The 15,902-nt window shown below is 43.3% G+C and overlaps 1 protein-coding gene across 1 annotated transcript; it reads left to right on the forward strand.

Moving 5' to 3' along the window:
• The first annotated feature begins 2,593 nt into the window (after positions 1-2,593).
• MIK (pfkB-like carbohydrate kinase family protein) lies at positions 2,594-4,834 on the forward strand. Its single transcript, XM_087371857.1, has 2 exons — positions 2,594-3,626; positions 3,876-4,834. The coding sequence occupies exons 1-2, from the start codon at positions 2,769-2,771 to the stop codon at positions 4,017-4,019; spliced, it is 1,002 nt and encodes a 333-aa protein (XP_087227983.1). The 5' UTR covers positions 2,594-2,768; the 3' UTR covers positions 4,020-4,834.
• Positions 4,835-15,902: the final 11,068 nt, after the last annotated feature.

The raw sequence follows: 15,902 nt of genomic DNA on the forward strand, positions 1-15,902 counted from the left end.
GGCACTCTACTTCTCATAAAGATCATGCAACTTTGTCCACACACCATAGGCACCACTTACAGTATCTTTCACATTGAAATACACCGATTTTGAAAGTGTAAGCATGATTGTGGAGCATGCAAGCTCATCCAATTCCTTCTACTCTTCATCATCCTCCCAATCCTTTGGCTTTATGCCTTTGCATTTTATAGGCTTTACTTGCTTCTTCCGCACCAAAACATTGTAGATTTGCTCCTTCCAAGAGGAGAAGTTTATGCCATCCAACTTCTCAATGTTAAACAATGCATTCTCTGATGCCGAAGCCATCATAATGGATGACTAAACAACAAGGATACATTGCACCAATGTACCAAACTCAAGCCCAAAAAATATCAACTGTAATGACAACAGCCACACTGTCACCGTCACAAATACATGTTCTGCTGTAAGTGACCTCAAGGCATTCCAAAACTAGCCAACAGCTTTTGCACGGTAGCTCTGATGCAAAAAGTGTAAATAGAAGAAATGTAGCTGTAGAAAACTCTACAACTTCTCAGTTTACAGCAGGTCCAAAATCCTTACATATTCCCTTATATTTGCTGTTGGAAACCACCACCTGCAAACTTTTACTGTTGTAATAACAGTCTGCAACAGTTTTGGCCTATTTTGAACTGTCAATATCTTCCCAACTGTAACTTGGTTGCCTTTGCGGTAAATACCAAAGTTGTATACAACCAATAGATCTACAAACTTCTAGTTTATTGCAGGTCCAAATTCATTATGGATTTTTTGATATTCACTGCTGAAAGTAGCCCCCTGCTCACTTTTTCTAGCTGCTGTCATAAACTGTCAAAACTGTAAATCATGGGCATACCGGGCATCATAACTTTTTCTCCAAATCTCAAATTGAAATGCTTTTAAAAACAAGATTGTAGATTGTCCAAAAAACTAAAACTTCTTAGTTCAACTCATAAGACAATTCCTCTCATGGATTCTCTGATATTCACTTCTGAAAACAGCCACCTGCTCACTTTTTACTGCTGTCAAGACTGCAAACTGCCAATCACTAACTTTTCTTGAAGCATTTCAGGCATAAACTCCAATGAAATAGCCCAACAATTCTGAAAATTGTTGTCCAAAAAATTCCCTTAGTGGGAAGAGTATTGCACTCAAAAAATAATCCCTTCCTGGGATACAAGACAACTTCAGAAAAACACTGCTCACTTATGCTCACTTTCTCAGCCAAACAAAGGCTCAAAATGCATCAATTGTAAGCAACCACTTTCAACCAACCTTTGGCCTGATATGCATCAACTTGAAGGCATAAACCTAACTGAAATTTGAATGCACCAGCCGCCTTTGATCAACTGGAGTCCACCACAAGCAAAAGACGTTTTTGCTTTCGGGCCCCAAAAAAGCAACTTCCAGTGGCTGGAATTGTAGAGCAGCAGGTCGTTTTTGACCGTAGATGGATAATATTCCTTCTCCCCCACTCAAACAAGGCAATAGATTGCTGGAACAGTTGAGGCAACCTGATATATAAGGCTGAAATAGTAAAAACGAGCTAGTATATGTCAAAGTACAGCTCCCAGGGGTAGCCCATGGGCAGTAGGAGACTCCACGCAACAAGTTTGGACTCTTGGCACAGCAACACCGCAATGCTACAGTCTTCTTGTTGGCTTTGCTCAACCAAGCTCTGATACCAGGTGATGGAGAGGAGGTCTTATCGGAGAGCAACAAAGAAAAGGAGAACACCGAAAATGGTGGGTGCTAACTCACCCAGATCAAGGTAAGCTCTTATTATGTATGTATGGTACAAAGGGGTATAGACCGGGCCATTGGCCTTTACTCCAACAACATCAAGGTACGAGAATCCACCTCCAATCCTTTTGGTGAGAGTATCCAGATATGTAGGCTGTGCATAAACCTGAGGACCCTTACTCGCAAAATTGCCCTCCGACCCTTCATCGCGCAAACCCTCTCAACCTCCCTCCTTTTGACTCAACTTCATCTAACTCTCTAAGATAGTCAGTCCATCTTGGGTGTTTGGCCTGAACCCCATAGCTCGATGATGGAAGCATGATGGAAGCGACTCTCACTCATGCACAAGGTGCCAAAAATTATGGCTAAAACCGTTTGATCGATGGTCTTCCGTAATGGTAATCTTGAAAATAGTACCCATTGGCTAATTTATGCTCCTCTATCGGTAGCTATCAATTTGAACATGTAGCCCACTTCCCACCCGCACGTCTCTCACCCGTGACAATGCCACCGCACAGTCTTGCCGCCTCCGCCACGTGCATCCACCGTGCCGTCTAATTGAGCAATGGTACCAAGACATATGTGTTTCTTCCCCACCACTCTATTGATGGTAGCAATCAGCTCCGGCCGTGCTGATATGCAGTCGGGCTGGGGATACCCTAAACCTTCAATGTCCCATGATGATGGATCCATCATGGGGTGGGGGTCAATATTCTCTCGATCAGATTTGCTTGCGTAGTTTACGGCCACGCACCATTGAAAAGGAATAAAGTAAGGATGGTCACCATCCAAATTTCCAAATCCTGTTTTACTGTAAATAGGAGACAAACAAGATGTTTGTTTGCCTATTGCATTGCATGCAGATTCTGTTCGAACTCTGAATTTGATCGTCTTTAGCTCGCAAAGTAGCTCCCGCAGATGATGAACATTTCGGATTGAGCTCGCTCAGTAATCACATCGAACGAGCTCGGCATTCCCTTGGTCATGATCAGCGGCGATCCAAGTCCTTCAACGATTGGCCTGCTTCCATGCAGCCCAACGGCCTCCTCTCCTCCTTCCCTCACCCTTCCTCCAAAGTCCTCCTCGTCGGACATCATTCCCATGATTCTATCCGCTTGATCTCTGGTATTACCTTTGCTGCTCTCGGCGGTTCTGTCTCTTACATCAGTAACATTTTCGACGCCCTCCTTATCAATATGTGCTTGGTCTCTAAAGTCGGCCCCGATTTCGCCTATGGTTCCCTCGTTAATCACCAGCCTAAAATCGTAACTGGGCACCTCACCACTGAGTTCTTCGCCGTTTTTTCTGTCGGTGAAGAGAGATCGTTGAGGACGGGCAGCATTTGTGAACCTATCTTTCCGCACGATGTATGTGTTGGGGAACGTTATTATTTAGGATTAGCTGTTGGAATTGCAGGAGAAATCTCTGCAGAAACTTTGGAGAAAATGGCCGATGTGTCTGAAAGGCTTGTGGTGGATGTGCAAGCCTTGATTCGCACTATCGATCCTGTCACTGGCTTGGTCGGCCTCCAAAGGCTTGAAAAGACTCCTTTCTACAGGCTCCTAAGTCGCATCTCATTTCTCAAGGCTGCGCGTAATGAGTCATTGTACATCGATATCGAAGAGGTCAGGCAGAAGACCTGTGTGATAATAACGGAGGGGGAACTTGGCTGTACCGTTTACTTCAACGACAGAAAATTGAGAGTTCCAGCATTTGAAGCAAAGGAAATAGACCCAACCGGAGCAGGGGACAGCTTCCTGGCCGGGTTCTCAGCAGGTTTATATCAGGGTTTACCCGTTGAAAAAGCGGCTTTGATGGGCAATTATTTTGGAGCCCTGGCTGTGGGTCAAGTAGGTGTACCCAAATTTTCAGTGCTGGACTTGCAGGTAAATTCTGAAAGGCCGGACCGTCTTGCGCTTCTGCATGCACCTTGATTTTGAACTAATGTTTAATACGAATTTAATTTGGAACGCGGTAGGCAATTGCAGATTCCCATCTTTAAAAATATACCACAGTCCCCTATGGTTTGACTGGTTTACTTTCTATGTTAATGTAGCAGCATTCATCTCTGCATGCTACATTTGTGCGAGGTAAGCAAGCGATCTTGGGATTTTTTGTTGCATTGTTGCTCGCAGAAAATGCGTAGGGTTCTTGATGACCAAATCAGCAACGACATCTTTTCTAGGGATCGTACGGATGCTGCAGAAAGGCTTGTTAGATGCAGCACGTCTTGCGGTCCTGATGTTCCCTCTATGGATGTTCCCCTCGAATACAATTAAACAGCGTAATATCAAGAGTTTGCAAAGGCAAACAGTAATGGGGCAGAAGACATTGAGATAAGTGACTTTTAATAATTGGGAAGCTTGAGTACGGACCCGTATCAATTGGTACAGTCTGAACTTCTAACTCATATTAAAACTAATTAGACATCCCAAGATAGTTGCGTTCCAAGCAGATACTTGTTCTGGATGACATCCTTTGTACTGATCAAGAGTTGTGGAACTTCACGTGGAGCCAGCCCAGTCGTAGCTATCTCAACAACTGCATAGATGAGATAGCTAGTTGCTGTGCCTCCATGTCACTTTTAGCTTGCCTCCTTTGGACATTATAGATCTTTGTATACTCTTTCTCATCTATTGGCAAGGGTTGCAGATGCACAACAAACACTAATATCATGCTTAATTGGTTCTGCTTATGGGTTAGCCCAGTTTAATATGGGCAGGCTCCTGTCAGTACACAGTCTATGGTCATAGGTAGAATTATAGGATCTGGCACTGCCTGCAGGTATCCAGGGGAATCTTTTGAGACAATGTCTCCGTTATGGGATTCTGGGAGCATAATGGAAGGGAGTACAATAGGGGACAGAACTTATACCTTTAGCCTGTGAAGCAATTTATCTGATTGATCCTTGGAAAGCCATTTATATTTGCCACTAGAATTGTTGAAACAACCTTGTTTAGTTGTGGCTTTAGCTTGGATTGAGTGGGACTTCTTTTTTATTGGTGCTCAGTAATTGCTGGCTTATATCATGCCTGAGTCGGCCTTTCATCTCGAGACCTCTGACAGAAGCATTTGCTCGTGTGCGGGAGCTTCATATATGGTCTGCATCCTTTCGAGAGGCACTAATGAAGTTTGTGGAATAAGCACTGGGTTTGCCCAAGAGACTCCACGGGTCTTTAGAAACCTAGTATAGCTGCTTATGCTTGGGCACTGATCATGACGGAAGTGTTGCTTTGTCTTCCTTTTGTTTTTCAAAAAAGTTTTTGTGTATCTCTTTGTTTTTCTCTCTTTCGTTTTCTCTTTATTTTGTGTAGATTTTTGGACTTTAGAACAACAAAAAATCTAAATTTGTATGATTGGAGATATTCTAGTCTTACAAAGGTATGTCTTATCCCTTCTATGAGAATTGTATGTTTTGGTGTGCTTTTACGCAATGAATTGGTCATGTTCCTGGATTCATCTAGCTTCTTGTGGAAAAAAATCATGCACGCTTTTTAAAGATTGATAAGGCTTTTGTTTTCAGTTTTTCCTCTTTTGTTGAAGAGATTTAAAAGAGGGCAGAAATGTAAAGGGAGATAGGCAATGCAGAGGCGGGATGTAACCAGAGATAGGCATTTGAAATAAACCAGAGATAGGTGAGGTATATGCACAGGTTTAGGTGCTGAAAACAAGCAGGGGCAGGCGCTGCAAAAAGAGGGCCAAAATTCAAGCCCTTTCTACCTCACCGTCTCCTATACACATATCCACATACAAACACTGAGCAGGTGGAGATCAGTGGAACAAAAAGGGGAGGGAAAGAGGTTCATCGAAGTGGCAACAGACCAAAAGAAATAGTGAATTCAGAGGGCGTGCACAAGGGAAATGCTCCAGGAGGAGGAGGATTGAGCAAGAAGCCACGCTAGGCTATAGCGGGGGTATGCCAGGGCCAAACGGGGGGCAATCTCCTGCAAGAGCTCTCTCTTTCTCTCTCTCTCTCTCTCTCTCTCACACACACACACACACACACACACACACTTTTTTTTTTTGGTGAAACCAGTAACTATAAAATTAGCATGAAATCAATGTACATGACATTAGACTCCAAAAGAGAGCCTAATGAAAGAACTCAAAAACAGTGAGAAAACACTTCAAGGCTAGTAGCATCCAATAACTATCATATAAAGATTGCTTGAGGGACATTCTGAAGAAAGCATATGCCTGAGGAAACTGTTGTCCCATCCTAAAATGCAATCTCTGTGTCCAAATAGTCCATAGTACCCAAAAGCGAGCCCAATGAAGAAAAAGGAGGAATGGAGAATCTTTTGAAGCACCCATTTAAGCTGTTGTTGAGGGGTAATATTCCAGCCAATGGGATACCCTAAGTGCCTCACAATGGTGTGGGGAGAAATAATGTGACCTGGCCAGAGAAGTGCATGCCAATCAGCTTCTTTCAATGCTAGAAGATTCGATTTCTGAAAGTTGATATGCAGTCCAGCAGCTATGCCAAAACCATTCAAAGTATGCATCAAGTGAGAGAGGTCACTTTGAGAATTCCTGGGCATGAAATATGAATCATCAGCATATGCCTGTGCAAGAAACAGCTGTGCCCCTGGAATTTGCAAGCCATGAAGCTGTCTTGTATCTGCAAGATGGTCCATATGCAACAATAACGGATGAGTAGCAATGGCATATAGTAGAGAGCTAAGAGGGCATCCCTGTTTCACTGAATGGGTCATAGTCCATGTCCTTGACAACCCACTACCAAGCAGACACTGTGCAGTGGCATGAGAATACAACCAGTAAATAACATGAACGAGCCGAGGGCCAAATCCCACTTTATGCATTGTCTGAGAAATAAAATCCCAATGGACAGTATCAAATGCTTTCGCAATGTCCACTTGCAGAATGAGAACATCTTGTTTAGAATATTTGGCATACTCAATTGCAAGCAAAGCATTGGAGATATTGTCAGTAATCTGCCTTCTGGGAACAAACCCATACTGCCTGGGATGAAGTCCGGCTTGCAAGATAAATCGAACCCTAAGGACAATCATCTTGGTAATGAGTTTGTAGATGACTGGCATAAGAGATATGGGCTGCCAATCAGCCATTGTCTCACACAATCTTTTTTTGGGGATCAATTTGACAAGCCCATGTTTCCAAGAAGGGGGAAGAGATTGTTCTGCCCAAGCATGATTGATCATAAGAAGAAGAGTGTGCTTGAGATCACCCCAAAATGCACGGAAGAATTCAACAGTCAATCCATCCCAGCCAGGAGAGCTGCCTTTACGTAAATGACTCAAAGCATCATCTAGTTCCTTGAGCATAAATGGCTGCTCCAATGCATGAGCGTGTTCCCGAGACAATATAGATTGAACATGCATAAGGAATTGAGACCTAGTTGCATTCACTTGCATCGAATAATCATGCTGAGGAGAAAAGAGATGCTGGAAATGACTAGAACATTGCGATTCCAGTTTTGATTTGGAGGTGGTCCAGGTGCCATCATCTTGCCTGATCCTGCAAATATCCTCCTTTCGCCTATCCGCATGCAGGCTTTTAAAGAAGGCCTTGGAGGAGCAGCCATTATCCAAAAGGGGTTTCATGCGAGCTCGGATTTGCCACTTCTTTAATTTACGAATATCATTTTGATGGATGATATGAACTGCATAAGCACAAGAATCGTGTTCAGAAGATGTGAGCTGCCTATAAGAGCTGATTGCATCCATCTGTTGCTTGTGAGATTGAGCCCATTTCAGCTTAAGTCTGAGGTTTTCCATGTGACTCCGTCCATAATCTTGAATAACAGCCTGCAAGTGATGGGCAAGATTGATCAAGGCAAAATCCATGTCCTCCTGAGCATGTAAGAGGAGGGGGCGGACAGCCACTCTCACCATGTTCTGAAATTGTTGATGAAGCAAATAAGCACTATTAACATGGAGTAGGCGACGACCCAAAAAAGGCATATCATCTGTCAAATGTGCTATAGATAATGTCAGGCATACTGGAAAGTGATCAGATAACAAGAGGGAATGATCAACCCATAATGCACACGTGAAACTAGTGTACTGTTGAGCCTGCAACAAATACGATTTGTCAAGTCGAGCTCAGTAATGAGTAAAAGCATTGTGACGGTATGTATAACCCATATCTCTATCCCTTGTTGAGAGCCATAAATCTTCTGCATGCAAAAAAGAAAGCATGTCCTGCCAATGTCGAAGCTCAGTGGGGATCATGTGAGAACGATGAGTGGTGTTGTCTTGCATGGCAGGCAAGTTATTAAAGTCTCCACACAAAAAAGCATTAGACAGCCATGGATATTGCTTGAGGGAGTCCCACATTCGAGCTCTTGTCGCAGAAGTTTGAGAGGCATAAACCGATGCTATTTCATAAAGATCAGCATGACAGATGCATCTGATTACCATCCATTGACCCTTGGGGTCGTTGTAAGCAACCGTGGGCTGCATATCATGTTTTACCAGCATGCATACCCGGGAAAAGTTCATCGTACCTGCATAAAAGATGTCATAACCAGCAAAGTGGCCTTGCTGGCCAGCCAAGAAGTGTTGGTTGTGTTCCTGTAAGGAAATTACATCGGGGTGCATTCTATGTACATAGTGCCAAAAAAGTCTCTACTTATTGACATTGCAAAGACCTTGAACATTGTATGTAATGCAAGTAATTGAAACAGACATAGAAGATATGTACAGTTGAGCCAAGAAACATAGTAAAGGTATAAGCTGTCAGGCCTCAACCATGACATCGACGTCCACCTGGCCTCCTGGATCAGTAGCTCTATCATCCGCATCATTGTCACATACAGGAATGCCCTTCTTAAGCACATCAACCCACAATCGAGAAGTCATGCTATCAGCAGGGGTAGAGGCCTGACTAGGGGTGGAAGTAGAGGCATCCCAATGCCGAGATTGTAACGGGCGTGGCTTAAGCGCAAATGCCTTTTTGGGTTGCTGCTAGGCACCCTGAGGAGAGGCATTGGATTCTGAAATTTTGCCCTTTCCCTTATCCTTTTGCTTGGCTCAAACCTGGACCACACTTTCTTTGGGAAGAACAGATTTAGATGCTACATCACCCAACTTGCTAGGCGTTGCCTTAGGCCTTGGACCATAAGTTGGAGAGGTAGTATTTTCTGGAGCAATAGCTGTAGGTGGGAGCTGATGCAGTATTGCAGGACACTGTGAAGCTAGATGGCCAAATTTATGACAAGTAAAACAAGCACCTGCAAATACTCCCCATTTCAAATCAAAATATTTTTCGCCCAAGGGAACATCTTCCACCTCTACCACAATGGAAGGAGGGGTTGGGTGATCTGTATCCCAAAGAACACAAAACCGATTTCGATTGCCCGAAGGTCGGTGTGGGCATACAACTTGCCCCAAAGTAGCTGCCAAACTTGGTAGCTCAGCCCTCATATAATCCGGAAAATCCACTACCTCAACCCATATTGGGCAGTGATGTCGAATGAGACCGTGATAATCCTTATTTGGCGACCATGGCATGACATGCACCATTTGTCTGCCATAGAATAGAGGAGACATCTCCAATATCTACTAACGATATGAGGCATCCAAAAAGTGCACTTCATAAAAACCTTGAGAAGCAAAGTATACTCCTACACACATGCATAACCTTGCCTTTTGAACCTTTGACAAAGAAGCATGAGGCAAGGAAGCGTTAAGTATATATTTTATAATGGATGGACATAACACCATACTTCATTTTAATTAGGAAAAAGGGGATCCCCCACCAAAATGGTGATAGCATGGAGTTAGTGGAGTAGTGATTGAGGCCCACTAAGTGGAAGGGGCTGGAAGATGGGCCAAATGAGTGATTAGAAACATGGGGACATTGGAAGGCAGTGTAGCAAGCGAGGAGGATGACTGGCACATTGCCTGAGACCTAAAGAGTGTTGAAATCTCTGCAAAAGAATAGGTGAAGCACAATTTTCGAGATAGAGAACACTCAGGTGTGTTCTCCTTGACAAACGTTACTCTAGGGCATGGGGTAGATACCCCTTCGATGTCGTTTCTTCTTTTAAACATTTCACCCGTCAAGAGAATGTATCTTCGATGTTGTATCTTCTTTTAAACATTGCAGCCTGTTGAGAGTATGTAATAGTATTACACCCATAACGATGTGAGGCTAGCTCCTGCAGCTGCTTGCTGAGAAGTTTGCACTTGGGCTATGTCTCAGCCAGCCTCTCTGTCTTCGCATGAAAGTCGAAATGCTGCTGTTTTGGATAAAAGGAGAACTTATTAAGGTAGTTGTGAAATCATGATAGTAGAAGGATAAGCTTTGGATTGTTTCCTATGATTCCACGATGCTCGGTATGAATACCCAGAGCTCAGGGCATGAGAACCAAGGAAGGACGTTAAACAAACTAGGTTCTTTTGGGTCTTTAGGCTGCCACTCGAACATGTTTTCAGTAAAGGTTTTTCGGTGAGTCTTGATGAGGATTCCTTCCTGCATTCGAGATCTTGGTATGGCTTCTTTAGCATTAACTGATCTGCGTAGATGGCATCGCAAGTTTGCTATTTTCAGAGGTTTTTGACGGTGTATGGGTATGCAAGGATTGAAATCTGTCGTTTCTTTGCCATGTATTATCCAAGATCCTTGTCTGGTATCATTTTCTTTGGCATTCAAAGTCTCTAAAGTATGGATATATGCTTGGCTTTTCGGTTTCTGTGATTCATGCAGCGTGGTCGTTGTAATGTGGTTTGGCAAAGGAAACGACGATCTGAGGTATTGCTGTATTGAAATGCTGAATATAGGAAGGAGGCTCCTTGGACTGGTCGAATAGGATAACGTTAATGACTACTTTGGAGTTTACCTTCTGCATATGTTTTTTTAAAAGAAATATGTGTGTGTCTTTCTTGAGATAAAAGAAGTTTTGACAACTATTTTAAAAGAACTGTTCATAGTTGGTTTCCCAGATTGAATAGAGGAATTCTGAGTTGTTTAAGATATATATTTTCGAGTATGGTTAGTAGGAGAGCAGTTGTATATAAACCTTCCTAAGCACATGTTTCAAGTATATAGGTAAAGATAGAATAGTGGAAATTTTGGAATAATAGTAACAAGATTTCTTGAAGGTAACCTAGGCATTTATATGGCAAAAGTAAAATGACAATGAGAATTATATATGACGTACAAGTTTATTGATATGGTTACCAGGAAGATGCTGGGTTTTATGAAAGATTTGAGATATATATTGGCTCATTTTATAGTTTGGTCTATACACGTATGGTTGGCTGAACCACATGTATGAAATAATTATTCCGTGCATGTATGGTATGGCCAATCATACTTGGCTTCTTTTGGGGGGGAGGGGGGGAATGTGTTTCCCCGGCCTTTATGAAAACGTTTTGTAATCGGTTTCTTGACTTTAAAATTAATTCAAGTTTGAAGTTTGAGGTTGAAAGTTTTGTAGCTCTCTGTCAATTAAATGTGTACAATATGTGTGTGTGTGTGTGTGTGTAAAATTAGGGTCACGTATGATTCAGCTCCAGGGGCTGATCCATACTCCAACCATACTTTTGTACCTGTATGTAGTATGCGTATGGTAACGTATGGGAAAAACCATGGCATTTTATGTTAGGAATTAACGGATATGTTCCAAGTACGTTACAGTAATGTACTATGTGGATAAAGACGGGATGATAAGTGAAGAAGTTCAACCTATGTAGGTTAAGACGTTTTTTGTCTCGGCAAGGACTTTTAAGACAATAAATACAAGCTATATCAACTATGCAATCAGACATATATGTGTATACCTTGTAATAGGTTGGTACTACAGGGAAGGTCATTAATGTGCTTACAACTAGCATATAATTGTGGTAAGAGGAGTGATGTTTTGGATGGAAAATATGATTATTTATTGGGGATGTAATTAGCCTAAACAATGGCTATACTTAAAGAACTTTTAAATGATATCTCCTTTGGGCTTGCTAGTTTTTTGTTTGAAGTTCCTTTGGTAGAGGATTCGGAGGACCTCTCCCCTTCATACCTCTATTGGGTTCTTCCTTTTGTTGGCCTTTCTTGTCAGTCTTTGGGGTCTTGTGAGAGGCTCAACCGTGTCCCGAGCAGTTGACAGCTCGACCAGAGGGAGTACAGTATCGGATAGGCATGGGTAGAGCCTTCTGGTGGGGCATGGACTAGGGTGAAGTGGAGGAAACCTACCAAGAATGCCCCAAAGCAATGAAAACGTGCTAGGCAGTAAGAGCAGAGGAAGATAGAGCATGGGGCCACTCCTCAATTGAAGGGGAAGGAGTTCCCTCCCTAGTCAAAGGAGAAGTAGCGAGAGGCAATAGGTGCAAGCCACCCCACGGTAGGGACGGCTCCAACAACGTGAGTCGACAGATTTAGGGACTTTGTCCTCCACTTCCTCGACGGCTATGACAGCTCCCCCTTCCCCCCCATAGCCTCCCCCCCCTCCACCTCCTCCTCCCCCGTCTCCTGCTGCTATCACCCTCACCACCTAACCTCGAGTTGTCAACCCTCCTCCCCCTCGCTCCCCCTCCCACTGAGGTAGGGCCAACGGTCTCTTCTTAACCTTGTGTCCCCCCCCCCGTCCTAGACCCAAAGCCTTTGTGCAAGGTAAAGCCCCCCCTACTCCTCAGGCTACGGCTTCTTCGGCACAGTCCCAAACGTTCGCTCCTGTGCAAGACACGGCCTCATCGCAAAAGGTCTCTTGAGGAGACTTATCTCAGCTCTTAGGACTAGTGCCTCACCTTGGGAATCCAAGGCCTAGTGAGGAACTATCTGGAGGTACTCGATGCATACCTCCTCGCTTTGGAAGTGACATTATTATATTGCAAACCTGTAAGGGGGGCTCGTTTGTGATTGGTTCCCGTACTCGCCCCTTCTAGGGGTTCGACTTCACTACAACTGGAAAGTAAAAATGGACCCCCGCTTTATTTGATCGGAGGATGATCAGATTTGCAACATGATGGAGGAGTGGATGGCTTCGCAGAGGGTGGATCTCTGGCGCAACCATGGCAACACGGTCACCTTTCATCTTGGTTTCCCATCTGAGAGACCTGGTGTAGGGTATGGCACATGCGTCATTCGCCTTGGATCGGAGATACATTACTCATAGCTCATGCACTCGTCCTTACACCAGTGTGCAATGAAAATGGGGATTGAGGTGTCCTTCATGATGCACTGGATCCTCAAGATTAGTGTGGAACTTGTTATGCCCTTGATTCAGCGGCGCACGAATGCGAATTACTCTCCATCTAAACTCCCCTTAGTCTCAGAAATCTGATACAGCCACGCAGGCTCCTTCTCACGAGAGCTTTGTTTATTCAAGCCTCTTCTCCATGAGGTGGATACTAGTGCGTTTGAATGTGCACGGACTTCATGACCTTGCACGTCAACAGCCACAATACCTGATGCTTGACCAAGAGCTTAAGAGAGCAGTGGTTGCGAGATTGGTGGCATATATATATATATATATACTTCCGTAGTACGCAAGAGTGGGTAAGTGTGCATCTCGGCTTCATAGGCAGTAACAACATATGTTTTTGATCAGGGAGAGTTGATCACGAGTAGGGCAATGTGGATGGGATCACCGCTGGGGATCTCAGGATAGGCATTTTGAATTCTACGCTTCAACGCGTAGGCAGCAACTCCTAGCTTTCTAGAGATAGTTGATGGAGCACCTTCCTGATGTAGACTCTTGGATTGTTGGAGGGGACTTCAACAACTTGGAGTATGCGGAAGACAAGTTGGGAACACGTCCTTTGCAGAGATGCTGGTAGCAAAGAGGAGCACTTGGGAGTAGTTTATCTTTATGGTGTGCAGCCGAGACCCCCAGAGAAGCGTAGTTCTCTAGGTTTTTAGACAGCCTCAGTTTTTCGTTTGGTCAGCATAGGCACGATGATCTTTTAGAGAGGTTGGACCATTTTTAAATGGGGGACTGGGCTCTGCATAGGGACAGAGCCACTGGTATTTTGGCAAGCACCATGATGCCAAATCATTCCCCAATGATTTTGCAGCTTGAGTAGCTCCGTAGAGGACTTCCCTAGAAGGGGATTTGCATTTCTGACTCCTCACTGCCATAGGATCAGAAAGTGCAAGAGGTAGTGTGACATGAAGTTTGGGGTAATAAACTTCACGCACCTCCACTTCTTGTTGCTTTCGAACTGAGTGATAGAGATATTCATTACTGGGAAAGGGACATTAAAAAGAAGCTTTTATACCAAGAGACCATAGATGAGAATGAAGATAGTAACATCCCAAGTGATGTACTCAAGCATAGGGAGAAGAAAAGGATCAGCGAAGGCCATAATCTTGGCAAGCCGGTTTGCGCTAAAGAGAAGAGCGATACGTTGTTGAAAGAAGATCTTGTGGCTCAACATGACATGAACTGATATATATCGAGGAGTTTGAAGGGGCTGATTGGGTCGGATGGGTAGGTTCTGAGGAAACATTGCACCTCCTTCATAGACACCTTTACACAACTCAAAACACTCTCCAAACTGTCATAAGACACAGAGATCCATAACTTTCAGCAGAGACATGATATAAAATATTCAAACACATATCCACATGCGCTTTGAAATGGGCTTCGCTCTGATATAAGTTTCATAAGAAACAGAGAAGTGGTCGAAAAGATATGGGCAGTTTACTGGACGGGGGTAAAAACTGTCTGAAAAAGAAATAATCACACACAGAGAGTCATAGACTTTTGGTCTAATACAATAACTGAAGACATAGGATGATGCTCCTTGAAGAGAGCTTCGTGCTAATATAAGTTTCGTCCAAATCGGACGACTGAGCAAAAAGTCATGAGCAAAATACTGATAGGGGATCAAACTGTCATGAAAAACACCTACTCCCTCTACTGGTGTCGACTTGGGAAAATACTATCTCCATGCTTAGACTTCATCAACGATCCAAGTCCCATAGAGGTTGCCTAGGAGGGAAGGAAGAGCTCCCTTTGTGGCTTTGGAAATAGATAAACCATGTATGCGCAATGAGTAGCCAAATAGACAACACTTCTGAGCGCTTTGGAAGAGAAAACAATGGAAAAATGAAAGAGCCACTTAAAAGAGAGAACCTGAAGTACTCTAATGCAACTCAAAATACTACAAACACAAGGGAAAAGAATAGATTTCATACATACAAGAAGGAGCGGAAGCTCCAAGACTACTCATAGAGAGAGAATGAACTAGAGAGAGATAGACTCAAGAGTCTACATAAGAGAACATCTACAAGGGGAAGAGAAGGCTCATGGAAGAGGCTTCAGGAGACTAGAGCTACAGCAACATGAGGCCTAATGGTGGAAGAGATGATGAACAACGGAGAGGAGGACTCTTTTTATAGAGGTTTTGTCACCCTTCTTCGCCTTCTTTCACATATTGCTAAACATCTTGCAGTTCTGGCCGTCTAGTGTCTACTAAAGAAACCACCTCCTGGTCTTGTACTACAATGGCTTGAGTAGCCAACTTATATGCCCTTTGATTTTTTTTTATGTTTATATGAACAAACTTGCAAAAGTCAAATTGACTACACAGTGCCATAGCCTTTTGATTAAGCTCCTTCAAATGAGGACTTCTTGTCTTGTAATGCCCTTGCATTTGCTTTATAATAAGCTGAGAATCTCCTCTTACTTCCAATTCTTTAACTTAACTTTGAAGACAACCCTCCAAACCAAGAATCCAAGCATTATACTCAGTTGCATTGTTAGTTATGATACTTAGAAGCTCTTGTCCTCTTACCCACACCTCTTGACCTTCAGAATTCATCAAGACTATCCCCTCGGCTCCTTGTTGGCATGAAGGACTAAAAGCCCCATCAAAATACAAGACAAAAGCTGTTGGTGGTGTCTTCCTTTCATCATTAATATCCTCCTTATATTTCTTTTCTTCTCCTAGATCCTTCCGTTTTGTGAGCAAATCTGCCATAGTGGACCTAGTGGTATTTTCAGTGATAAAAGAGAAAGAGAACTCTTGAAGCTCTAACAAGCATTTTGCAAATCCCCCCCCAAGATTAGGCTTGCTCTACAAACTGTCATTAGACACAGAGACCTATAACTTTAAGTAGAGACATGATATCAAATATTTAAACCCATATTGAGATGCACTTTGAAATAGGCTTCGCTCTTATATAAGGTTTGTAAGAAACAGAGAAGCGGTTGGAAAGACATGGGCAGTTTACTA

Source organism: Dipteris shenzhenensis, chromosome 33 (genome assembly GCF_047967505.1).
Source record: "Dipteris shenzhenensis isolate YYH24624 ecotype China chromosome 33, Dip_SZ_1.0, whole genome shotgun sequence".
NCBI lineage: Eukaryota > Viridiplantae > Streptophyta > Polypodiopsida > Gleicheniales > Dipteridaceae > Dipteris > Dipteris shenzhenensis.

Bases quoted from the DNA above. Each gene is read 5' to 3' on its own strand.
- MIK (XM_087371857.1), top strand. From the start codon at position 2,769: ATGCAGCCCAACGGCCTCCTCTCCTCCTTCCCTCACCCTTCCTCCAAA. The intron at 3,627-3,875 runs GTAAATTCTGAA...TGTTGCTCGCAG, and splicing joins TTTCAGTGCTGGACTTGCAG to AAAATGCGTAGGGTTCTTGA.